This window comes from Triplophysa dalaica, chromosome 10, assembly GCF_015846415.1.
Source record: "Triplophysa dalaica isolate WHDGS20190420 chromosome 10, ASM1584641v1, whole genome shotgun sequence".
NCBI classification, from domain to species: Eukaryota; Metazoa; Chordata; class Actinopteri; order Cypriniformes; family Nemacheilidae; genus Triplophysa; species Triplophysa dalaica.
The window spans coordinates 16,324,446-16,352,212 of NC_079551.1; the positions used below are offsets into that span (position 1 = coordinate 16,324,446).

Genomic DNA, 27,767 nt, shown 5'->3' on the forward strand with positions numbered 1-27,767 from the left:
CCCAGAACCTGTTCACTCCTTCGCCGCTTCTCTCCTTCCCTCTGTGTCAGTTTAATAGAGTTCTCGTCCTGCGTTTCTGTGGTTTAACGGTTTCGTGTGATATTGTTTGGCCTTATGTGAGCAGTTGGCGTCCGGAAAGGGCTTTTCACCCACACTGGATTTCCTTCAGGCTGTTTTTTCAGTTTCCTCTTTCAGTATCGAAATCTCATGACATCATCAAAGCATCACCTTTCCGACTGAATGGGAATGCGCTGGATACAGCTCCAGGCACCCATGATGCTCTGCGTCCAGTTGTTTTTAGGCATCCGTCATGATTCATGTGGTTTTGGCTATATGTTGTTTATCTCTTTCTGTTTTATATAAGGCTTAAATGTTGTATGAAATGCTGATGCACATTGTTCAAACATGGCTGTTGCTGCTTTTATTTTTGTCGGATCAAGTCGTTTTGGCACTTGAAGCAGGACCATCATTTTTCTCCCTCTTGCTGTTGTGAGCATTTTGTTTTTTGTCGTAATGCACGGCTACATTTGGGAATGTTATACAGCATCAGACTTTTAAAATGCCAATTTCATGTAACGCTGCACTTTTTGTAACCTTTGACTCTCTATCGCCATCTAAGTTTCAAACATAACATTTCGGGTAACTTTACATACGTACATCTTTACCGGTTAAAAGATGTCAAACTGTAAAATATATTATTGTAAAATAACCTCGCCAGATCACCTCAGAGGAACCTGAAACCCATTGTTTTCAGATAACAAGATCCATTTCCAGGGCCCCAAAAAACTTTCTAAAAGTGCCTTTCACATTTCTTTTCTTCACACGTAGATGGCTGCCTTGCAGAGTCCGTTCTACGGGGACAAAATGAACCTGTACTCGCTGTGTAAAAAGATCGAGCAGTGCGACTACCCTCCGCTACCATCTGACCATTACTCCGAAGAGGTACGTTTCAAGCTCAGAAGATTTTGAAGCTTTCTCGCTGTCCGTCGTCTTTAATGTTTTATTTTTCCCATTTCTCAAAGCACCGTACAAAGTTTCTCTATAACAAGTACTTTTGTGGAGTAGTTCACTCAAAAGTTCACTCTATTCTGTCATTTGTCCCAATGTCATTCCAATTCCATATGATTATTTTTTCTCTTTAATAAAACACAAAAATATACATACTGTAGATATTTTTTTGCAAGTTACCCATACGCAGAATTGAAGTGAATTCAGTAAACTAGATCTAAATTTGATTTTTGGCATTCATTTGTTTCATTCAATCACAGACAAAAAATCACAATCATGCAAATGCAAAAACAAATATTATGTGGTTAGGAATGACAAAGAAAAAGACAATGAGAACAGAATGTACTTTTTGAGCAAATCATTTTCTAAGCTTAATCATAACCAGCACTACTTACACAGACTTTTGCTTTTAAAAATATTACATACATCACATCCCACACGTAAGGTCATTGTCTATTCATAAACATGCCGAACTTGACAGATTTAACCATCAGCATGTTTGTGTTCCTGATGGCGGGCCCACATAATGATGTGACAAAACAGTTATTATTAAATCAATGCATTCCATACATATTAATACCTATAACACAAACACACCCACTAGTCAACGTTGAGTTGATATTCTGTCCGCAGGCTAGTTTTCATGTCCTTACCAGACTTCTTAGTTAGGTTAACAGCAAACATTTTTTGGGGGCATTTTGGTTGGGAAGTTTTGTGGATGCTACAAGGTTACAGTTACATTACAGTAAAACTACAAAAAAAGATAGCCAAAAGGGCTTCTAAATATATTGAAATAGCAAAGTATTATAAATCACAGTGGTTTGATTCCACTCAGATTTGTTTTTATGTTTTCTTTTCACTTTAAGAAGTTGTAATGATGGTTATTATTATTATTATTATTGCATTTTTTTATATCGTGTAGTAGACCTGCTCCACAACAACGTCCTGATCAAAGTAGCTTACTGTGTTGAAGCTGTACATAGGGGCAATGCTTTTAAATATGTAAATATATATTCTTTGTGATCATCAGAACTGACTTTTCATGCACTAAAAGTATTGTAGCATTTACAGTAGCATATCTGCTGTTAGTTACTCCTCAACACAGGCAGCATGTCTATATCTATAATGTATATATCAGGCAGACCACCGTTAACCAGCAAGTGACGGGTATCCTTCCCCGTATGGTCCCGTCACTCCGACGGCATCTATCTGAGGACCCTTTGAAATCCTCTGATACATCCGGCACGTCCAAACAAAGCTGCCATTATTATTATTTACAAGCCCTGCACAACGCATCCTCCGTTCACCAGTTCCTTGAGCTTCCCACTGCCGCGGGAAGACCTGCCTCCCTCCCTGTCTGCGTGTAAACAATGCACCTGAAGGCGAAAGGCAAAAAAGTGTCAGCCGTTCATCTTTGGTCTGTCATTTACCGTCTCCTTGCATCTCACCTGACAGGCAGCCCCCCCCCTTAAAAAAAACAGCGACACATTTCTAGCGCGCGAAAGCATGAATATTTCACATATCTGCATCATTTCTAACCCCGCCCCACGCTCCCCAGCACCACCACCCCCCATTTCTTCTCCACTAATTCTCAGACTGTCTGCATTTGCATTTCACATGCCGGCTGATTAGGAGACGGCGCGCCATGCAACAGCAGCCAGGGCCCGGAGAGAGAGAGGCGGTTGCCATGGCGATCCGACACGGGAGCATTTTTTCTCTTTCCGCTATTCTCTTTCACCCCCCCCCCACTTTTAATGATGCTGCTGGTTGTCTGGGCTGAGTTTGAGTATGTTTCTTTACCTCAATCCTGCTTCTGCACTGCTCCGCTCGGGTGAGGACCACGTGTTTGTGTGAATGTTTTTCTTCCTCTTTGTCGAATGTTTGTTTCTGAGAATTAACAAACATCCGCAAGGCCAGAGGGTATTTTGCTGGAAGTTACATTGCTTCTAGCCTTTCCCTCGGCTGTTGGAAGAAGCTCTCCGAGTTCTGAAACGCTCGCCATTTTACTTTGTCAGTCAACTTGTTTGTCTTTTTTAACCTAGCTGTTGTAGCGCTGCACGAAAAATTGTATGCACAGTGATTATGTTTTTAGCCAAATGGCAGGCACGATTTGAACTTGGTGTTGCTTATTACAGATGAAGCAAATGAACAACAAAAAATACAATGTATCATCAAAATGTTCTCAGAAAGAAAAGTGTTTATGTTTATATGTTTTGTTCCTAGTATGATGCCAGAACATTTTCAGTAAGCGCCTAGTTCACTTAAGAGTCTAGTTCACTTTGTACTATCATTTTATTTATTTAATTTACTTTTAGGTATTAATCGAAAGAAGTTGTAGCATGCACCTATACGGTGTCCATCCAATGAATCACATCCAACTGCCCTCAGCCATGTTGTGATCTTTATTTGTATAAGTTGTGGAGAAAATACGATGTTGTCAATGAACTCATACACTTGAAATCTTAACTGTTCCATCTTTCTCTTCCTAAGCTGAGAAAACTGGTAGATATGTGCATCAACCCCGACCCCGAGAAAAGGCCTGACATCACCTACGTATACGGCATCGCCAAGCACATGCAAGCCCTCACCATCGCAAACTGAGTCTGCCATCTTGTCCTTCTTGCTCTTGCTTTTGAAGGCCCGTACCTGGCCCAAGTTTTCACAAATGTCATTTAATATGCTTGTTTTGCTCCAACATAATACAACTTGACTTGAGCAAGACGTCAAAAAAAAACAATTTACAATTCTGTAAATACGGTGTGAGGCCCTCCATTTATTAATGTCGACAGTAGATCTGCAGTAAATGAAATGCATGAGACGACCAAGGTGAAAATTCGCTGACTTTTAAATATATATAATGCTTCTAAGAAGAATAGGGAAAATCAGCAGTGTTGTAAACTGGTTCGACTTGATTTTACTCTTTTTGATGTTGGTACATTACAATGATCGCGGTATGCATGTATACCTCCTGTTTTTGGCTCCTGTCGCCACGTTAGCAACAAGTGTAAATCAGTTGTTTTTTAACAATCCCACCACCACTTCACAGCGACACTTTATAAGAAAACCAGAAAAACATCTCTATAAAGAGAACAAAAATTCCCCTCAAAAAGCAAGTTTGTGCATTTGAAATTGTGGAGGTTTGTCGCTCTATTAAAAGAGAGTGAGATCATAGTTGAGTTTGTTGTAGTTTCCATGGGCTAAATAAGTCGTCCATCTCTAAACCTCAACAGACTCGCCTTTAGATGTCGAAGCATCATGCTGTGTCGGAAATATGCATTTACTCCAAGTATTGAAACTTGTTGGGAATAAGATAAATTGTGCATCTTAAAACCTTAAGTAGGATTTGAGTTTTTCTTTCACTGTCCCCCACACCTCAGCATATTTATTGCATCCTAGGATTGTTTCCTCAAAGACCTTATTAAAATCCTGTTTTTTATTTGACTCTTTTTTGACCCAACTGGTGCCTTTGTAGTTTTACAAAATATGCAAATGAAATAAAAGCACTATAAAGAAATACACTCCAGTGGATCATAACGAATAAAACAATACAGAGCACATTCAATGCGTCTGCATTTTGCTGGATATTATAATAATTAATTCTGGATAAAGTCCGTTTTAAAAGGTGAATTCCTCCCATGTCAGCACATAGTATCTGCACCTCTGTGGCTGCTACTTGAACTTCAATAAATGATTAATGCAAAGGTCTCGCATACAATGCTGTAACTTATAAATATTCACACATCCACTGTGCCTTCGGATTTTTTGAAAGTGCCTTGTTTTTCTGCATAAAAAAGGATTGTAATGTTATTAAACAGCGGTGTGTAAAACCTTTCTTCCTGTAAACCAAATAGTACAATTTGACGAAATGCTGTATGTCACGTCGACGCCCAATGATGCATTTTTTAAAATATATAGACATACATGAAACAACAACTACCATAATTCAGGTGGTTTACAAGTCACCTCACAGTAACATGTCTAGTAGTTTATTTAGGTACGTTTTTTAACCAGTTTGCAAAAAATGTTATTTTAGTGATTACATGGACAAAATTCAATGTGTTTATTTGGCTTTGTACTATTTTGCTCAAAAACATGTTTGACCTCTTCCAGATTCTGTGTGCTCTTGTACTGATTTCCAGGAAGTGGCTTTTGATCTTCGTCAGACTCTGTCTTATATCGGTTACACAAGCCAATGGAGTTATACTATACAGACAGCAGCTATTATTTGGCACCCTTTGATCATACAGTATGATTTGCTGTGATAGTACCAAATATAAAATGGTATTTAACTTTAGTCGAGAGCATTTTTATTGTTTACTATTTTACCGTATTTTTGCAATAATCACATAACTTTTCTTTCGTTAACACAATAACAGATTGTACTTGTTGCCCTATAGACAATAGGATGTATTTATCTTCAAATGGCCTCATCAGTGAGATCTGGATCCACAAGAATCTAGATCTAGTTTATTACTGTTGAGGAGAGAAAAGCGCACATGAATTGGACACTGACTGTCTACCAGATTTTTTGCTTCACCTGTTTGACAGGTGAAAGATAGGCAACTTTTATTTATTTCTTATTTTTTTTGATGGTTTATTTGAACATTTAAATGTTTAACATTCAAGATGCACATTAACTCCTTGTATGTGCATTCAAATAAAAAAAGGAAATGAAACAAAATAAGACTAAATTCTTTACTGTGGTGTTTTTTGAATATGTGATGTTTGGTATACACTTTTGCATCATACATGACAAAACAAACATTTTTGTCCCTTTAGCAACCTTTCAAACAACCTTTGATTCACACCTAAAAATTACAATTTTACTTACCTAAAATATTTTATGCAATAAAAGTGACTTGAAGCCGGAATGCTTAAAAATGATCAAAAAAAGCATCATTCAAGAACCCTTGATATTCTTTTCCCCATTTTTTTTGTTTCTATTACTATTTATTTTTTATTGTTCCATATAAAGTCCGGTAAACCCCCACTCAATAACCCAAGAACCAGATGTTATTTTTGAGCAAATCATTCAGATTCTATTTTTTACTGTCATTTTGTATGTTTTTATACTATTTTAGTTGGATCAGGTGATTCATAGAGGAAATAAAACTTCAAAGAAAAGTGCGTTCATAACAAGCTTGTGTCGAAATCAAACTTTGGTCTGTTTAGTTTGTGTTATTGTTAAGTTACCTTATAGACGTGACCTACGCGTCAGGGTCGAAGTTAACCGGTTTGCTTATAACAATACATTTTTATATTTAATTTATATTAATATTGTGTAATAATTGAATTAAATTAAAACTACTCAACAGTTATTGATTCTTTGCGGAGGTCTATTTGAAGTAAACCACTTTTATAATTCGTATATGATTTTTAACAGGTTTTTTGAAGTCATTACGTTGTGCTGTTTGTGGAATCTAATACCGCTTGCCAGTCAATCTTCATAAGCCCCGCCCACACCTATTTGTTACTGTTTATTTGTATTCTTTCAACAACTGGCTCCACTTAGCCCCGAGCTTTATTAGCTGGCATGTTGCAGTGCATCGCACTCGTGCCCTGGGGTCTCCGTCCGCCATATTCCCCCTAGGAAAGAGATCAACACGGGAACTATTTTCCTGCATTCTAATGAATTCCTTGAGGAGGAGAGTTCAATTTCATCACTGGAAATTGCTCCCTTGAAACTGCCAGAAAACGAAAACAAACTGTAGTGAACATCACAATTGATATCGGGCTTATTCTGCCCGTTTGCTTCCACTTTCTGTACCTTGCTGTCATTCACAGAATTCCAGTCTTAATACTGGAAATGATAAAAGGAGGGTCGGAGTTTCTGTTGTCTATGCATCTTGAATATGTTTTGATATTGGAAAACAGATGCAGGTATCCATCTAGTGGTGGTACAATCGAACTACATTACAAGGGATTTCACCTGGACCTGTTATCATCTTTATAAATTCAAAGAGATTTTAATGATACCATGCATTATTTATTTGAACAATTTTAACGAAATCCTCTCCAATTTAGTTAGCGTAAAACTAGTATTGAACAGTATCTACTAATTGTTACACACTGATCCATGTACACTTTGTTGGCAGATTGCACAGACACTAAAAAATGTCAATACTAAAGATAAAGAGTCTGATGTTTCCACATTTTGTACCAATCCCAAATATACAGTATTTCCTCTTCTGAAGATCCAGGTGCTTGGTTCAGCGCTCCATATCCGTCTGTTGCCAGAGGGACCGGCACTTGTAACATGTCCCTTCTGCACAGCCAGCAGATTCAGCTGCTAGCTTTCTCAATTTTTTCTGCATTTTCGGCAAGAGAAACGTGCCGCTTCACTTTTGGTCCGGTGCTTGAGGTAAGTTCGGCCTTGAAGTCGCCAGGAAGCTGACGCGCGGTTGTCGCTTTTTGAGCCAAACTTCGTCCAAGTTCGGAGTTAGAGGTGCAGCTGGGACAACAAAAATAGAACACAAAGGGCAAAGAGAAGTTCTTTACCCCAGTGGACATGCATGGTGAAAAACAGCTTGTGCTTTTCAACGATTTTTGTTTTCAAAGGATTTCTGCTTTGATACATGAAATATCAATAGCGTGCAGGTTTGAAATAGCTTGTGGCGCATGCTTGGGAACTTTCAACCAATTAGTTAGTGAGGGGAAAGAATAATCAAGGGATGTTCTCCAAACATCCATTCAAACCATTCACTTGCTTTCATTTAAAGTTTCTGCATCTGATGATATCTCAAAAGTGGAGTTTCAGGACAACAAGGAATTAACTTTACCTTCTGAAATGTTATTGCACTGTTATTATTTTCTTTTGCTCTCTATTATTTGCATCCCAGCCAATTATTTGTGTTACTTCTGTGAAATGTCTTAAATTTTTTGTCATTGTATATGTGACTCTGGACCACAAAACCAGTCATAGATAGCGCGGATAGCCAACACTCAATTGGGTCGGAATTATCAATTTTTCTTTTATGCCAAAAATCATTAGTATATTAAATAAGTAAATTCCCTACTGTTAATATATTAAAAGTTTATTTTTCTGCTTTTGGGTTTATCTATTCGCCACAACATCATTACACCGCTAAGCCAATAAAGAGCAATGGCCTGCTACAGCACCTCTGATGGTAAACTTTAAAGATGATTTTCTCAATATTTTGATTTTGCACCCTCAGATTCTAGATGTTCAAATCCAGCAGATATTTTCTACAGGAAGCGTAGGGCAATACATGGCCTTAAGTGGTGAACAGGCGACCCTCTAAGCAGGGCCCGTAAACATTTAAATAGAATCCCCTGGTATATTTAGCCCAAGTCATCTGGCCGAGGAAGCATCTCTAAAACCTTTCAGGGTTTTTTGTAAACCGGCGATTGGAAGCAAATGCTTGGTTGAGGTTTCACAAGAAATGTGATCCAGAGAGTGTCTTTACAGGTGGTTCTTGAAGCACAGCTGCTTTAAATTTGGAATTCTTTCCAATCGAAATGTCACTGCGCATCCTGTTGCCTCTCTCCATCAGACTGTGAATGGAAAAAAAGAGGACAGACCTGCTCGAGTAAGCATGAAAAGAGAGAATGTTTGCTATTATTTTCTTTAGGACTCCAATCTGGAGTGTAAAGGAAGTCATTATAAATCATTTTGATAAAAATGATTAATAAAGAATTCACAGGGTTGAGCTGGTAACCTGTGTATCTTTAAGTCAATTGAAAACGGATGGATAAATGGTAAGTTTTTACTTTATTCTGTATTTATATTAAGGCTACTATGCATAACATTTTCCTTGTACATACACAATCATGTAAAACAAAACACGACATTGGTGTATGTACAAGTTTTGAATGTATTATGTATGTATATGCTGCCTATATGCTTTTCTTGTCTCAATATCGCATCGAATGCTTAAGAAAATGTTAAGCTCTTAGACTATAATGTGACAACTTATGCATAAAGTCACTTTGATTGTTTTGCAATGTCATAAACATGTTAGATGTGTTACTGTGGTATTCTCATCTTCCATGTCCTACCCCCTGACATTATACATTATATATGTTTTAAAGGCAGCCTCTTGCATAAACCGCCATTTCTCATATCCTCTGGAATGGCAGAGCCCTTCTGGATGCCAACCGCCACGACCAAATCCCTCAGACTGTACGCCTACGCATTGAAACCCTTTGGACTCGGGCTCCCACCGTTTTCCAGTGCCGTAATGTTGTGCAGGTCCCTAGTAAATCAAAAACGCTACCAGATGCAGCCGTCCTCCGAGCTTTGCTCTTCAACCTCACTGAATGAAATGCTCTCTGTTTTGAGGCCTTGATTTACGCGGCGAGCGTGCGACCACAGACATTCCTGCATAAACCTGTGGCCTCGCTGCACGCTGGAGCGAAAGGCTGCGTCTGACTGCATGTTCCCACGCTTTGCTCTGCGGGCGGAGGTCATTATAGGAAGGCAGGCTGCGCGACGCAGGAAAACGGTCTGCAGGTTCAGTGCAGAGATATGTAATCCGCATTTTTCGGCGGCCGATGACCTCGCTTGTCCTTGGCTGAGAGAAAAACAGCTTTGAAATCGCATTTTGAACACAAGCGCATCACACTCAAAGCGTTTGGAGTTGACAGCATCGCAGCTGGAGACGGCTGACGTTTGTACCGACAACAGGCCGACGTTTCCGAAAAACAAAATTACTTTGTTTTACTCCTTTACAAGCGAGTGCAATAGACGATATGTTTATATTTAGAGGTGAAACATCTGTTTTGGACAAATCCTTTGCCCGAGGGGAACGCTGGGAGCTGTTGTCGACTATTTGTTGACAGCTTTTAACGCAAGAGAAGACATCCCGTGTTTTAAAAGTAGTTTGCTCTGACAGGAACGAAACAACAAAGTGGCATGACCTGCCGGGGCTGTGAAAATACATTGTTTTTCGGTTTTAAATGACAAGTATGGCATGCCTAGCTAACAGCGTCTTGGCATGAGGGTGGGGGGGCACCGTCGGACTATTCTTGAAGCAGCTATCGCAAGCTTCTATCGGAGAGAGCGTTTGATGAGGACAGGAAGCCCCTCCTCCACGTGGCGGTATGCATGCGCTGGCCTGAAGTTTACCGCTTTCTCACATTTCTCCAATAAAGCGATACACAACCAGACAACATTAATTTCGAGGTTGCGTGATGGAAACCGGCAAGGGAAATGGGTGCAGAAGGATGGAGCTGCATTTTCCTGACAAACTGTTTTTTTTCCTAAACAACACCTGTCACACGGTTACTGTAAAGTCCAATTAACACAGTCATCCTAACGCTCCCCTTCTCCTTCCCACCTTGTCTCCACAGCGTTCCATTTACCTGTTCTTGACAGTCAGAGCTCAGGCTTTGTGGTAAGACCAGCCCACCAGGAATACGGATAACGGTAATGTCAGTTCTTCAATGCGGTTGGTGTTAACTAAGGAGTTTGAAAAGGAACACTTATGGAAGTTTAATTTTGAAGTAAAATAGACATACAACACAACTGATTTGATTGTTTTTGTTTGAAGCAAATATCAATTGTGCTTCAGAAGATTTCTGTAACAGTGCAATGATCATCGGTTCATTCACAGGGAACACACACATGCAATTGATTAAAAGCATCTGCCAAATGCCTTTTAAAACTGTAAAAGTACAAACCTCGTGATAAACATATTTTTCTTCGATGAAACGTACAATGTAGACAAATAGGAAAAAGTAGTATACAAATTTTTGAAATGCGATAAAAATACAGAAATAAACTGTAAATTCACAAGTTTGGTGTAAAATGCTGTGAAAAACATATCATTTTACTTTACAAAACATTGTTTTTGTCAACCAACCTGAGCTCCTGAAATATTACAGTTTTTTATGTCATTTTTAACAATGTAAAATATGTAAATATATCAGATATTAAATATATCTGAACATAATAATTTTTTTAAATACTAATATTTACATCTGTATCTCATAAATAAATACATACATATATATATATATATATATAGTTTTTTATATTTAGTTAGATATTTCACCATAATCTAGTCTAATAAAATATTATTTTATGATATGAAAATATGCATATAGATGTAATTTTTTAATTAATCATACAGAACTGATATGTTCATGTGGTGTTTTATAAAACGCATCAAATCTTTTTTGTTTATAAAAGCCAGTAGTCCATTTCTTGAACTTGATGAGATTTAGCAAAACTAGAATACACTAGAATTCGATTAAAACATTTTATCACTCTTTATGACATTTTGAGGTGTTGAGTGTGAAATGCATGTAATATGCATTTATGCAAATACCCCAACATGGAAATTATTCCTTGAATTCATTTAAAGGCCAACATTTGCATACACAGTCATAATTAACTATTTACAACTTCGGTCCCATCGAGCACACCGAATGTGAATATTTCTCGCGTTGGTCCATCAAGCCTCCTCTTCCAATTAAGTATTCCGCACGAAATCGCTTTATACCACACCAGAGCTTTCGGACTTTCCCCGCTTGTTTGTTTGAAACGATCCAGAGAGTGCAAAGTTTGGAGGCGAGGCATCCGGATCGACTCTCGGCGCCTAACCTTTCTGACGATTTCCCCTGTGTGTACGCGAGAAAGGGAAAAGTTGCCTTGATTAGTTTAGTTTGCTCAAAAATCAGCATAATAAAGCCTCTGAATACGATCAAGAGATCTAACATCCTCTGCTTGTTTACGAGCGCATGGCGGAGATGCCACGTCGCCTCCTCTCTGACCCTGAGGCAGGGAGTCACATAATGCACTCGTGTTTCCATCCCGCGCTCCCATTTCGACGGCAACCAGCCGTGCAACAGTTCCCGATGGAGGCTGGATACAGCGTGGCCCCTCCAGGCAGTCCTGGGGTGCCGTTACCCCCGGCATACGTCTCTGCATGGTAATGAACACCAGACACACCAATGTGGAAGTCAGTGGAGGAGGCGCAAGGATGCTTGCCAAGGACTGACCCGTGCTTCGTAGGACGAGAGAACGGCTCAGTGGGACGGCCCCTTCGCGCACTGATCAGAGGAACTTCTTCTTCAATAAGACGCTGAAGGCGAAAAGAAACGAAACGACTGATTAGACGTTTCTGTCGCCCATGCAGCTAGCTGGGAAGCTTTTTCTGGGTCTTGTTTGTTTCTTGCCCCCTCTAAGCCTTTTGTCATCCTCAGACAGCGACAGATGCAAGTTCTCTGTGGTGTTGGGCTTTGCTCGTAATTAGCGGAAAGTTCTCAGAGACTCGACGGGAAGAAAGTGTGGAGAATGCCTCGCTTGTTTGTTTCATTTCGCCCCCAAATCTTTCTCTGAATAAATCAAAAAGTCTTTCGCTCAGAGACTTTGAGACTGAGTTTAAACTCTGTTTCATCAGGCCGTGGAGTCTTGCGGTTAGGTGCCGTATCAAAAGTGTGCAATTGAAGTCCTCCTTCAGTCCAGAAAACACAACGACAAACTTATCTCACCAAAAAGTTTTCCACGGCACACTTTTGATTGTGACAGTATTTCCGGCATTCTATGTTCAACAAGCCGTTCTGGATCATGCTTTGCACAGTCAATTTGCATAAAAGCAAGCTTTTTAAGAATGTTGGTAACCAAACAACTGCCAACAGTGATACCCATGCACTGGTTTTGTGTCTGTACCCAATAGAAGTGAATGGGTTTAAATATCATCTTTTGTATTCTGCAGAAGAAAGAAAGTCATACAGCTTTGAAATGACAAGAAATGGGTGAACTATCCCTTGGTTTCTTGCCCCCTCTAAGCCGTTGTCATCCTCAGCTATGGATGCACGTTCTCTGTGGTGTTGGGCTAATGTACTGTAAATCTGTGAATAACAGCATAGATTTATCATTTACAGATTTTAAGGTTTCCACATCCTTCCATGATTATAAGAAGTTCCCAAGCTGTCAGATCCTGAAGTGTGAGGATTAATGAGTAAAATAAAACAAGCTTTCCTATCGTTGCCTTTTGGATATGAAGAAAGTCTTTGCCCTACCACACTTGAGTATCTTTCTGGCCGTATAGGGTACTGATGCAACATCCTGGCCTTTATGAGTCCATGCTAAAGTGCCCGCGAGGGATAACCTTCTCTTCCCAAATCTTGAAGGCAAAACTACTTTCATATTTATAGGCAGGGATAATTTTTCAACTCCTTGTAGGCCGCGTTAAGCAGCCTTGTGTCAAAACAAAAATGAAAATGTGCTCTTGTACCTCAATAACGCGAGGGAATGTCAACAGGCAGAACATTTTGAGAGAAAGAGAACTTGCAAGGGCTCTTAAACCGGCTATGAAAAAGCACCGGTGTTAAATTTCCTTCACTTTTTGTGTGAAAGAATGGACTACCCAGGGTCTAGATATGCAGCTCCAGGCATATACATCAAGAGAAGAGGAGAGGTCAGACCTCACTGTGAATGTGTGATATTATGGTCCGGCTTGCCCACCAATAGAGGCCGGTCGGTACCCCGACAGCGCAACCTCACGGCACAAAGGATGGTCCTGCCGCAGCTTTCCGGCCCCATTAGCACCGGAGCGTCAAGGCAAAGCTCCAGAACCTCATTCATTATTCATCGGCACGCAGGCAGAGGCCCTGATAAATTCTCGCTTTAAGTGACAATGAGTGACAGAGCCAGGGTATTTTATGACCATCCTCTCCCTGCCGCCAGTGGCGCGCTGGCCAAAGGTCCAGCCTGATCCTCCGCTAATGACCGGCATGATGTATGTGCAGCGAAGCGGCGGCTGACATCGGTGCTCTACCGTCCCGCTCCCCCGGTCCCACGCCGGGGGTAAGCTCCAGCCCAACCCGGGCGCTCAGCGGGCCACAGAAACTCCTCATTAGCTGGGACACGCAGGGTTAACCTGGATGGTGGGGGAATGGAAGGTGAACGGGGGTATTTGGCAATGATGGTGGGACAGTTTATTATGGTATGTGTTATCGTGCACCTCTTGGACCTGGGATATTGGGATTAACTTGCATTGAGCAAACACAATTTTTCAAATAAAACTTAAATAGAAAATGTATTTAAATACTTTGAGTTGTATTTTGAAATACATGCAAGTAGACAACACTCACATCATCTACTAGATTTTTTTTGTGGATGTCTGCAATAATATGTTGAGTATTGACATGCTCGGGTTTAGCAAACTTCAAAGGCGCTTCAACATTTTATTCCATTATAACTTTCAGCTTGAAAAGGGAGGAGTCCTTAGCCTCTGCTTGTATCTGTACATCTCCAGTGATATTGATTGAATTGGATTTTAACCTCTTTTCTTTATACTACACCCAAGACAAACGCTTTCAGTGGAACAAAGGCAGCCTGCTGTGTGTGGCTAGCCTTCACAGCCAAATCTCTAGGGTGCTAACAATGTATCTGTACAAAAAGAGACTTCTCAAGGGAATATGTAGTTTGCCATTCTAAGTTTCATTCTTCCTTTTGATTCTCATTATTGTAATGATGTATTTTAAGGGAAACACTGTTAAAAAAAGCTAATTATTCAGAATAACTATTGATAAAAATAATGTCGAAAATGTAAAATTACAGAAAAGACTTACAAGAAAAAGAGGGAAGACGTCATTTTACAGGGAATTCTTTATTTTACAGTTTATTTGTGGCGTCCCAACTTTTAAACAGTTCACCCCAAAATAAAAAAATATATTTTATGAAAGTCACCTGTATGACTTTCTTTCTTCTGCAGACACAAAACACAAAGGAAGAAAATTTGAAGAATGGTAACCAAACAGCATCGACCCCTATCGACTTCCATTATATAGTCACAAAACCACAAAGATGTTTCTTGAAGTATCTTCTTTGGCACATAAATGATTTAATAACATCACTAGTCTTCTGGTTATGATGAACTAATGAAACCCCCCTAAGATAATTCACTGGTCTCCCAGTCTGTCCAGGCTGGTTTAAGAGTTTTTTTCATTGGGCACACTGGGAATAAACCAGTTAAAACCAACCTAAACCAGCAAAACCATGACAAAGAGCAAATACGTTAGCTCACGCTGGCCTTTGGAATGGCCTTAGCTATAGCTCCTCATTAGGCCGGTGTCCCTGTTTTATCTCCGATATGTCATGCAGTCAGGAGCATTCTATTATCAAATCCCCATAGGCAGCCTGGTAAGGTCCTTCCACTATCTTACATTATTTGCTCTAACCACCTTATTTTGTTAGCTTATGTCCTGTCCTTTGCTGAATAGCGATCTTATTTTTTTTTAATATGGTGAAAATAGGATTGAATTCATGATCTATCATCAATATGAGGTTTACTTAAAAAAATATGGAATTTTTTACAATAAATAGTCCTGCCGTTTGGTTAAATGGTTTATATTTGACCCAACAACCCAGTACAGGCTAATTTAAAACCCAACGCTTAAGTTTGTATTTTTGACCCAACACTGGGTTTGAAAATAACCCAGCATTTCTTTAGTGTAATACTGTTGTATATTTTATAGGGTAATATTGTTGACAAACAGTAAGGTACGTGTGGACGTAGCTGAGATGGTCTTGGACAATTCTGGTGATAGATGTATAGGATCATATAGTCTTTACACTCTACAACAGTGGTTCTCAAACTTTTTCGTTGCAAGGCCCCCTTTGTGTAGCGTGCATTGCTTTGCGGCCCCCCCAAATAAAGACTTCTAATCATAAACCAAAAACATATTCAGCTATACAAAGCTGAAACATCGATTATTTAAGTGGTCTCATTTTCTGATATTTGATTGCATAAAATACATGATACATTTCCACTATTCATAAAATACAACAAAATCGCTGGCCCCTCTGGATCCATCTTGGGGCCCCCAGTTAGAGAACCACTGCTCTAAAAACGCTGGGATTTTCAACATGGAGATCAATAAATTTGCAACTTTGCACCCGGGTTAAATTAACACAGGAAACGTTTATATTTGACCCAATAATTGGGTTAAAACAACCCAGCATAGGTTAATTGTCAACCCAAAGCTTGGGTTCATCCCATCTTGACCCAACTCTGCTTTGATTGGTGTACCATGAATGAGCCTCTTGAGCTACAGTGTTTGGGGGAGACGAGTGAAGTTTTCGTGGGCAGTCCTAGCAAAACGTAGGCGGGAACTATATGTAGTGACGTACATGCGTGGTGGTTCGCGACTAGGGACGTCTTGTTTGAGTGATTCAGAGTCGACTCCCTTTTTTCCAAGCCAATAACTTTGCTATTCATTCACCTTCGGATTTACAATTTGGCAGACTCCTTACATTCAAACACGGCAACATTACACACTGCATGAAATGTATTTTCTCATGTTATGTACTCTTTAATATATCCCCGTTGTGATCTGTTTCCTATGCATATTCCTAACTGACACCTTTCTGTTTCGAAGTTAATGTTCACTCGCTAAACCCAAATAACGGATTGGTAAAAATGAACATTACGTTTTGACTGACAGATTCTGCATTTACAAATTGAATAGGTAGAGCTGCCTTGTCAGAAGATCCCGTATAGCAGGTAAACATCTCCAGAGAGTCCAGTACCATACCTGCTGTTTGTTAAGGAATAATACAGCACAGCTCAAGAGACAACAAAAGCTATGTATCCATTTTAAAATAGATGTATAGATCAAAGTGCATTCAATATGTTTGGAATTCCTTGTGGCATAGTCTTCATTTTCTCTTTCTTTCTTTCTCATTCAATCATTCTTTACGTCTTTTGTCCTTTTATGAAGAACTATAAGTTGAGGTTTCTTTGCTGTGGTGTAGCGGAGCATCTTGATTGCCATTAGTTGGCATGAATGTATCCTTTGATCTGGAATTTTAATGACTGTAGTTGTTGTTTAGTCCAGAGGGTCCTCTTGGTTTCCGTGTTCAGATGGTCAGCTATCTTCTATTCATCTCTGTGGTGCTTGTTACCTGGCTCTTTGCACTGTGTTAATTCGGTGCTGAGCGATGTGGTGCAAAACTCGATGATGATTGGACATTTCTTAGCCCTCAACCGCGCCATGGCAACCTCCTTTGAAAGTCCATCTCCGTGTTAGAAATATACAGAGCTTAAAGGTGTGCGCCGATCAGATTCTCACTCAAGGGTAACAGAATAGGAAATATGTGAATAAAAAGCAATCGCAAAGAGGCCAGTTTTGGATCATTCTTAAAGAGAAAGGTCTCCCAAAAATGAACATTTGTTGTCTTTTGTTTAGCCTAATGTCGTTCCGAACCACAAAAGAAGATATTTTGAAGAACGATGGTAACCAAACAGCATTGACCCCTGTATTGACATCCGTTGTATGAACACAAAACCACCAAGACATTTCTCAAAATATCTTCTATTGCATTCCACAGAAGAAAGAAGCATATACATGTTTTGCACGTTCAAAGATGAATTTTGTGAAAATTGTTTAAAAAAGGTTTAGATTTAATACAGAGCTGTACGGTCAACTTCACAAATAACTTAAAGTTTCTGCTGTGATTACATTGGCAAAAGAAGTAGTAAAATTAGTATTTCATGTTTTAATTTAACAAATTTAAGTTTGGAAAATGCTGCAAGTTTCATACATTTTGCATTATATTTAGGCTAATATTATATGTTTATTTTAAAATGGCACGTTCTTGCCATTTTTGTAGGGTTTTATTAAAACATGTTATTAAGACAAGACCTTGAAACCTTTCTCTCAAACCTTCACATACGGTACTAGCATGACCAGTCAATCATTTGTGGTTACCCAAGACGCTCACGGAAGAAAACAACTTGCTCCAGTGTGGACTTGGATATATGTTATATTTGTTGTACTATTATAGCCATTAATTGAAAGATACAACCCTTGTTTCACCATTTCAAATAAAATCCTCTAAACTGACAATTAAATTCAACTTCCTTCATTTATGAAAGATAAATACACTCCCAGATGTTGTTTCCACCTCCTATCAACAGTGAATATATTTGGTCTCCTGGTGTTTAGCACGTAATTAAAAAAAACAACGAAAATGAAGAGGCCAATCAGAGGACAGGAAAGGTGTTCAAATTGAATGTGCTATTCTCTGTGATGACTAACACGAACAGGACAAAATCATAAACGGCTCCTCTGTCCTGTGGTGCATCATGGGACAGGATTTGGGTTGTTCCAGTTAAGATGCCACCACTGTATGCTCTTATTACAAATCTGTCAATCAAAATAAAACCGCACCGCCATGTTGTAACCTATGGGATGAAAAAATAGAGTAATCTAATACAGTAGTTACATTGATATTTATGCTGTACTAATAAACAGAAGCCTCTTTTAATGGTCAAAGGGTTGATGGTTCATGCAGATGTGCTGAGTTAGTTTGTTGAAATGGTCATGGATGAACACTGCCATCCAGTGGTGGAGGTTGGAACATAGATTCTAGGCCTTGCCTACATGTATGAAATTTAATTTCAGGAGATGCTTTCCTTGTGTTGAGGTGAGATCATCATTTCGATTTACACATCAATTTTTACATTAAAAAGGGATTATTATAGATTATCGTATGTGTGCTTCATATGGTCGGTTTCATCTGTTCAGTAAGTAGATGGTCTTTCTATACAAGTCGAATCTGGGCGAAGTGGTCACATGTTCTAAATAATCCAATCACAAAACCTTTCGTGTCCACCTGTATTTAGTGCTGTCCGTTTGTCATCAGATCACCTGTAATGGATTTTACTGCAACTGTAGGTATAGTTTTATACGGTTAAGTACAACCGCTTGTACTTAATGCACCATGACTTAGCTATGTATAGACTCTGTATATAAAACTAAAATCAACTTGCACATGCATGACACTTTGTTTTTACAAAACATGTCTTATATGAAGTGAAACAATACGTTCTGTCCAACATCACTGCTCTTGTTCTAGTAAAGGTGCGAGACTTAAAGTGACAGTTCACCCAAAAATCACTCAATCTCATGTCTTTTCAAACCTGTATGACTTTCTTTCTTCTGCAGAACACAGAAGAAGATATCAAAAGATATTTTGAAGAACGTTTGTAACTGAACCCCGGCAGGTACCCATTGACTTGCATTGTTTTTTTGTCCATACAATAGAAGTTAAAGGGTACCATTATTTTTTGGTTACAATTTTTTTTTTCTGTGTTCTGCAGAAGACAGAAAGTCATACAGGTCTGAAATAACAAGAGGGTGAGTAAGTGGTGGCAGAATAATCATTTGTGGGCGACCTGTCACCTAAACTCAGCGGTTGGGTTTGCCCCTGACCCCAAAAAAACTGAATTTTTACAGTCTTGGTTAGCACATGGTGTCTTGCCCCTTGAGATGCTTCAGTAATCTAGCAGTACACCACCTTGTGGAGCTGTGCCAGACAGCCGTGAAACACAACAAATATGAATGTGTAGGGAACACATTTCTTTGAGGTCAGAGGTGCTGGTTTTATATCAATCTGAAATGGTCCCTCGATACTGTAGCTGGTAATGTAGGATGAAAGGTCAAAGATAAACAAGAATGAAAATTATGAGACGTATTCAATGCAATGTGTTATTTATCTGCTAGCATGCTGTTGATAGAAGGTGTCAGCTGACTATGCAAACATACAATCCAGGGGCTTAAAGGTCCTATGTGTCATTTTATGGAGGATCTTTGAACAGAAATGAAATATAATATACATAATTATGTGATCAGAGGTGTATAAAGACCTTACGTGATGGAGCGTTGTTTTTATGAATAAGCTGTTTATCTACATGCATTGCGGATCCCCTTCGACAACTGCTTCACAGAGAAATGAAAGAAATGAAAATTTGACTTGTTTCATCCACCATAGTAGAGTGAGCTGGTTTTTTTTGAAACCTCACACTAGCAATAGTTCATACACTGGACCTTTAAATGTTATATAGTAATATGTTTCATTGTTTGACACAATTCTTTTTATAAGTATTTTAGTAGACACACAATGCGTTGTATTGTGCTTCCCCTGCAAAAGTGTTCTAGAGTGATTGCACTGGTTTGAAGACTTTTACAGAAGTGGTTGTGTCGTTAATGCCAGATATACCCTCTACTGTTTTATCTTAAACATCCGTTTCTTTTCAGGAAGGAGCTACACACCACACTTATTTCTATTCATGTTCATTATTCACTCCGGACTGAAAAAAGTACACATTCATTATGTTCTTTAATTGCTTTATTTCCGTGTGCTATTTGTGTGCTTAATAAACAAAAAATCATGCTTTAGTACTTTTAAGATAATCTTAAGAAGTGTTCTTAACTGTAAAACTATTTTAAAACGACATGAACATGAACTAAAATGTGCTTTTACTTACTATCTCTGTAGTAACAAATGTATTTAGGTACCACTTGAAGTATACTTGAACCCATATTTCACACACTTGTGTGTTTAAGTACTGTTTACTTCAAGTTGCAACTAAATACATTTTTATTACCACAAACAGGTTGGTTTTTCATTTGCAAACGACGTGTGGCATAGATGATAATGCAGCTTCCTGTCAAAAATGGTACAAAAGGGCAGAGTAGAGATGAGGCTTCACCAAATCGAAGGTTTTATTAGGCGGAAATATATCAACTACTGGAGCGACTTATCAGACGACGTAAGATTAATAATAATGAGAAGAGGACCAATAATTTTTTGGGTTAATTCCGATCTGTGTGTGTTTTTCAAACAGGACACACAGTGTTTTAGAAGACCCATTTCAACCCTTGGATATGGCGAGATTTTTCGGTCAAGGACCCTTGATTTTTCTCCTATGCATGGCTCTGTGTAAGTACATCTTTTTTGCATTTTGACTAGCGTTTTTATAGTGTTTGGTTTATGATTAAATTATATTTGAAAATAGTAAAATACTTTTTTTATGCATTGAAATGCAGCGTGATGTTAAACCACAGTCGGTTGTAGCCCTATGAACTTTTGATGGATAAAGTTCTCTCTATTTTGATCATATTTTAATATAAATAGGCTGTAAAAATAAAGAATAAAATGATATGCCAGACAGCCTTGAAACGCAGCGCCTCACAGTTTAATGCCCGTCTCGGAGGGTTCTTTGTCGATTCAGACTGTGTTATCAATGAGAAATGTCATGAAACTCTGAAATTGAAATGTAATAATATGAAGATTAATGGGGCAACCATTTGCTAAATAAATGAAATGATATGGGCTGATTATGAAACATATAACTCTGTTTAAAAGACCCGCCACTGCTCTTAATTACACTACAATATGGACGTTTGCCATTATATGATGAACAGCTTAGTTATAACAATGTTAAATTGTTTTCAATGAAAGGGTTTGATATAAACTTTAATAAATGAATAACACTGCTAACAGCTTATTTTCCAGTTAATTCACAGAAATAACTTCACATTTTCTTGCTTATTGTAGTATAATTACTTTGTAAAAAATGAATAAATTAATTGTTCTTTTCACAGGTGATGGTTACTCTGGTATGTCTCTTTATAGCTTCTGCTTGTCATCCTTTTATTTACTGTAATGTACTGTATGTGATAATACATAATTCAACAGAAAGATAACAGTGTTAAATATTAATTAAGTAAATAATTAACCAACATAAATCTGTATCTGTGATTATAGACAACTGGTTGTTATTAACATAACAACAAATGTTATGTTCTTTTCTATGAACTACAGTTCTAAAAGACATTCGGCCAGGTTTACTTAACACTTCTGTACTTTCCTTTTTTGGCACAAACTACTGTCTGTTTGTACTAAAGACATGCAGTGACAATTAGCGCTGAAAAGGCTGTTTTTACGACTGGCTTTATCGCATTTTCATTTGTAGGAGTATTTACTGTAAGTCACGCAATGCGATTTACTAATGTTTGGCTCGTCGCTGTACTGCCATTTGCGGCTTTATTTAACGCATGTCCCTGTCCTTCATGGTGCAATTTATGTGCTTTTCCTGTCATTTCTGTGTACTAAAGCAAATTTGATATACATATTATTAACACAAATGAATGCTCAAGACTGTGCTCTATAAAAAGAGAAAATGTTCATTTCATCGCATAGCCGTTATTGTTTACCTGTAGGTAGCAATACTGAAACTACAGAAACAGTTCAGAGTCAGACAATCCAAACATCCTCACACTCACTCACCCCCTTACATCAACATAACAACACAGATACTGAAGGTAACGTCATGTGTGTGTTTGAGTATTATATAAAATGTTACACAATATCAGATGATCATCAGGTATCTTTTACCGTAGTAACAAGCCCCTCACCCGCACACACTCCATCTCTGATCTCACAAACAGAAGATAAAGGTAATGTTACTTTCTATGAACTACGGTTCTTCTTTCATCAGGTTTAAGCTACTGACGGTTTGATTCCTGATGTAAACATCTACATTAGTGTCACTTTGGTACTCTATCTTGGTACACTCTAAAAAAAGGCTGGGTTAAAACAACCCAATTTGGGTTATTTTGGTAACCCAACGTTGGGTCAAATATGGACAAACCCAGCGTTGGGTTATTTTAACCCAGCCAGTTGGGCTATATCTTTGACCCAACATGCTGGGTTGTTTTATTTAAATCAACTTTTGCTTAAAAATTACATTGCTGGTTTAAAACAAACCCGAAATGTTTAAAAATAATAATAACAAAATCACAGAGAAATACTCGAGGCATCAGTAAGAATCAAAAGTTTTATTAAGGATCAAAATGCAAGACAAAGGGAATTCATAAAAACATGCAATATGTTATGCTCAATGAACAATAAAATGGCATATAAAACACTTTGATGAAATGTATGTTTATACATATTTAAGGAAAATTAACTTCAATAAATTACATTAGTTTAGATTTTAACATATACATTTAACAAGGTTATTAAAGTGGCACAAGTAAATATAAATAGTTAGACAACTTAACACTTCAAAAATTCATATACAGTTAACAAAGTGGCACGATTAAAATGCTTTAGGGCAATTCCAGCGTTATGGATGCGACATAAAAACACTATAAAAAGTATTTTACTAAACCCTTGTTGATAGAACCGCATTTATATGATAAAATATCAGTCTATGCACAAGTTTTCTATAAAAAAAGAAATAAACAAGCGTTATGGATGTGAAAAGGGACACCGTAACTTTCCTCTTCATATAAACTCACAAAACATTTTAAAGAGCGTTAGTTCTTTCGGTTTCAGCACTGCTTAACCTGACATATCCACGGAGCAGTCTTAATAAAGAGGATTCTTTTCCTGAGAGTTGTAGACAACAGTGTGGCGTGCACTTTTGGAAGTGGATGTTCAGCAGGAGGGTTTCTTTATCAATTTGTTCATCTATAAAGAGAAAAAGAGACAAGAGAAGAATGTAAGGAATCTGGCCTACCCAGAGCACAATGGATTATAATAAACATATAAAGAAGTACATTAACATTTTACCTAAATAATGTTTACCTTTAAGCCTGTTATGAAAACATCCACGTTCCAGTTGACTTTCTCTTGAATAGAATGATCCATTAATATTAGCTGTTATTCTGCACGCTGTCAGTGGGGGGAAAAAGAAGAGTGGGATCTAGTACAGAAAGTGAAATACAGTCTTAAAAAATAATATTATAAACGTTAACACAACTCTTAACTAATTCGACACACTCGGGAATAAGTAGAAGTCTAAAAAGAGCAACAATTGTTCGTCTCATATACCCAAAATAAATTATATCTCACGGTTAACAACTAACGTTATAAGAGCGGCTACTCCCGAGGCAATGGCCGAGATAGAGCTGCTCTCAGCGGAGCCACGACAGCCTGAAGCTCACACCTCCGACAGCGTCTTAACAAAATCTCAAAGAGGCGTTATGTTTATATATAAATCACGTATTTGTGTTCTTAACAACTACATTCTCGTCTAAAAGACTATTTAAAATAAGTTCCCTCACCGAACATTAGCGGTATTTAAAATAAAAAAATTGCTGGACGTTTGCTTTTTACACGACGCTCTCTCGTGTCAACCTTAAACTAATATCAAGATGCGTAAGTTACTGAACTAAATGACTCACACGAGTCAGAAATTTCAAAGGGAAATGTTCACCAAAAATGAAGTTTAAATGATTAAAAAGCTGTAAATTAGAACAACGTGGGCATAACGTTACAGACCAGCTATACAAAGCTAACGAAGCTAGATTGTAACGTTACTTTCAAACCTAATGCGAACAGCCGAATTTTGCATACTTTTGACTTTTTTTTGTACAGTAATAGTTTTATACATTAAAAACTTGTAAACATACCTTTTCTTCTCCGAATAACAACTTTTCGAGATGAGGTGCATCAAAATGCCCGCGAAGGTAAAGTTTGTCTGATGCGTAGAGGAGTGGGAGGGGTTTACTCTCTCAACTGTCACTCAATTGGACCCGACTGCTAACCCAGCGTTTGGGTTACTCAAAAAATGACCCAACACTAAGAAAATAACCCAACAAAATGACCCAACAGGCTCAACCCAGCTGTTGGGTTAAACAAATAACCCAGCATTTTTTAGAGTGTATCTTGGTGTTCATAAGAATGATGAAGAAGATGACATCGTGATAAAACAATATTCAGTTCAATGTTTTTCGTGAAATGTGAAAATCTGATCTTTTAAAAACACAAAATGTTCTCTAACATTTATTATTTTATCAGTAGGAAGCAGTTCTGAAAGTATTAAGTCGTATCAGACAATCCAAACATCCTCACCCTCACTCACCCCCTCACTTCAACATGACCACACATCTACTGAAGGTAACAGTGTCTGTGTGTTTGAGTATTATATAAAATGTTACACAATATCAGATGATCATCAGGTATCTTTTACCGTAGTAACAAGCCCCTCACCCGCACACACTCCATCTCTGACCTCACAAACAGAAGATAAATGTAATGTTACTTTCTATGAACTACGGTTCTTCTTTCATCAGGTTAAGCTACTGGTGTACATTTTAGTGTTAAGTGAAGTGTTTGATTCCTGATGTAAACATCTACATTAGTGTCACTTTGGTACCCTATCTTGGTATCTTGGTGTTCATAAGAATGATGAAGAAGATGACATCGTGATAAAACAATATTCAGTTCAATGTTTTTGGTGAAATGTGAAAATCTGATCTTTTAAAAACACAAAATGTTCTTTAACATTTATTAATTTATCAGTAGGAAGCAGTTCTGAAAATATTAAGCCGAATCAGACAATCCAAACATCCTCACCCTCACTCACCCCCTCACTTCAACATGACCACACATCTACTGAAGGTAACAGTGTCTGTGTATTTGAGTATTACTGTATATAAAATGATTTTACAGTATCAGATGATCCTTAGGTGTCTTTACTGTAGTAACAGGCCCCTTACCCGCACGCACTTCCCCACCAACCTCACAACCAGAAGAGAAAGGTAGGTGGGGAATAGGGTTGTTGTACTGTGTAATTTTAAGACACAAAAGATATTGAAAAACTAAGATGTATCAGATGATACAGAAACAAGAAATGATATAATGGGCAGGAAAGAAGAAAATTCTCTAGTTAGCTATAACGTCAACTTTAACATTAGGTTTGCAGGTAACAACTTTCTACTGAAAAGGCAATATGATCAAACACACTTTTTCATTTTTGTTTGTTTGTTGTTATTTTTGTTTTATAATAATAATTGCATCAGACCGTATGTAATGTAATAACACACTTTGCAGTAAATGCAATGCATACAGTAAAGTAGACGTCCATTTAATCATTTCTGTTGTCAACTATCACCTACACATGGTGCAGAGAATAAAACCACCTCACTTGCAAACACCACCTCCAGCAACTCCAGCACAGTCTTACCCTCATCCACCACCATCACCCCCAGCACAGGTATACACGCATTCAACAAACACACTGGCATGGGTAACATCTCAGCCTCGAGTCTGAATACGCTACATATTCACCATTCTTTATCAAATGATCTCTTTTATCAAAATCACATGACTTGGGATTAATTTGTAAACTTCTGCTTTCCTCAGGCCCTGCAGAACCCAAATGTGAGTATCCTTATATTTCATCTGTTTTATTTAAGTCAGCTAATAGTGATGAACCGAACATGAGTTTAAAGAAAGCTTGGCGAGAAGCATGTTTATATAACTTGACCATTATTTTTGCAATACAGGCAATTTCACTGCTGCGATGGCTAAATATGGTGCAGAGGTGGAGATTTTCAATGGCTCTGATAATGCAACATACACTGTCACGATAAGAGAAACTACAAAGAATGTGACCACAATAAAAGAAGATGTAAAGGGAATCGTCACAATACCATTTCATCAGTTAAAACCATGCACCGAATACACAGTTGAAGTAAAGAACTGTTCAGACCCCAGAAATGTCACTTTTAACACTCATACTGGTAAGTGATTTAATTTGTCTTTTTTTGCAAGAGGTGGATGAATGAAAGTTTTATTATTGTCACCTTCTTAAACCAGATCATAATATAACTAAACTTTCTTCTGCACAGCCTGACATTCATTTAATTTCTTGCGTTGCATATATAACTTAAGCTTTATACGTTTTTATTGATATTAAAGTTGATTTAACAGCCAGATCACATGGTGCAGATGGAAGAATTGTGGCACTTTACAATAAGGTCCGATTTGTTGAAATTTGTTAATGCAAGTGCTTTTATGCATTTATTAATCTTGAAATAAATTACATTTAAATAAATATTAGTAATGTTTTATGAAGAATCATGAAAAAATGTTTTTTCACAAATGAATCCTGAACCTTATTGTGAACTGTTATTGAGAATTAGGTTAATTCAGGATAACTCGAGACATTTGTCAACTTGTGTGTTTTGTATACTATAATTATTGTAATGTGTTGCATTATGTTCTGTATTTGTTGTCTCTCATTCTCTTCTATAGATGAGAAAAGTGTCTCTCATTCTCTTCTATAGATGAGAAAAGTGTCTCTCATTCTGTGAAATACCTGAATGATACAGTGGTCTGTTACAAAGATGGAAAGTGGAATTTGAGAAAATGTGTTGAAATAAAACATGAAACCGCATGCAAAACTCTGCCTTTAAACGTAACCCTTGACACATGTAACTACACAATAATGGCCATGTTGCCCCCAGGTTGGTATTTAATAAAATAAACAGATTTAACTTCAATTTGACTTCTGATCAATCACAGAGATGCATATAATACACAGAACATACTCAAGTATACAGTATTGTTAAGTATATAGTATTTGGTCTAGGTGTGGTTTTCACTTTCTTTTACGTTGATGCTAGTTTCTCACTATTCTGCACATCCTTGTCATTCAAAGTAACACAAAACAAAGTTTGAGGAACATTTACAGCAGCTTTGTAAGTGTGGGACAAGACAGTACAGACAATGTAGAGATGTTCCCCACTGCTGATATTTATTTGCCATTATACAGTATAGTGGAATTTGTGAATAATATAGTCTTTAATTTATGAGCTAAAGTTTAAATTTAACTGGTACATCCTACAGGATGTTAAATTGGAATAACAGGAAGGGGAATTTTCTAAATGCAGTTGCATTCTAGGAATTCAAGTGTTTTTATCCTGGTCAATTCTATTAAACTTGATGTTTCAGTCCATGTTTCCAGGGTCTTTGTCAATCATGATGTTGTCTCAGTTTTTTGTGTATGAGCTGATTTAGGCAATTTCTCCTGTATTTTAATCAACTTGATCAACTTTGTTTCAGACAAACCTAAAATAATCTATAATAAAACAATCCCCACTCAGTTTATGTGGAGTAATAAACCACAGCACTGCAATGACACACATATGCAAGTCAAATGCACCGGAGGATGTGAGTACCAGAAGGGTTTGTTGTGACACTT

At 37.8% G+C, this 27,767-nt stretch overlaps 1 protein-coding gene across 6 annotated transcripts in view; it reads left to right on the forward strand.

Moving 5' to 3' along the window:
- Positions 1 to 27,767, forward strand: part of nek7 (NIMA-related kinase 7) — a 75,603-nt gene that overhangs the window by 46,113 nt on the left and 1,723 nt on the right. Inside the window, exons 1-7 of one of the 6 annotated variants that reach the window (XM_056759614.1) lie at positions 23,870 to 24,811; positions 25,082 to 25,180; positions 25,264 to 25,775; positions 25,925 to 25,942; positions 26,068 to 26,304; positions 26,851 to 27,030; positions 27,629 to 27,736. In XM_056759614.1, the coding sequence (XP_056615592.1) occupies positions 26,085 to 26,304; positions 26,851 to 27,030; positions 27,629 to 27,736 (508 nt within the window). In that variant the 5' untranslated portion in view covers positions 23,870 to 24,811; positions 25,082 to 25,180; positions 25,264 to 25,775; positions 25,925 to 25,942; positions 26,068 to 26,084. Of the gene's footprint in view, positions 1 to 828; positions 943 to 3,498; positions 5,431 to 20,612; positions 20,708 to 21,372; positions 25,776 to 25,924; positions 25,943 to 26,067; positions 26,305 to 26,850; positions 27,031 to 27,628; positions 27,737 to 27,767 lie in introns of those variants that run through there. The other 5 variants (XR_008907824.1, XM_056759611.1, XM_056759613.1 and 2 more) reach the window with 5 other exon arrangements.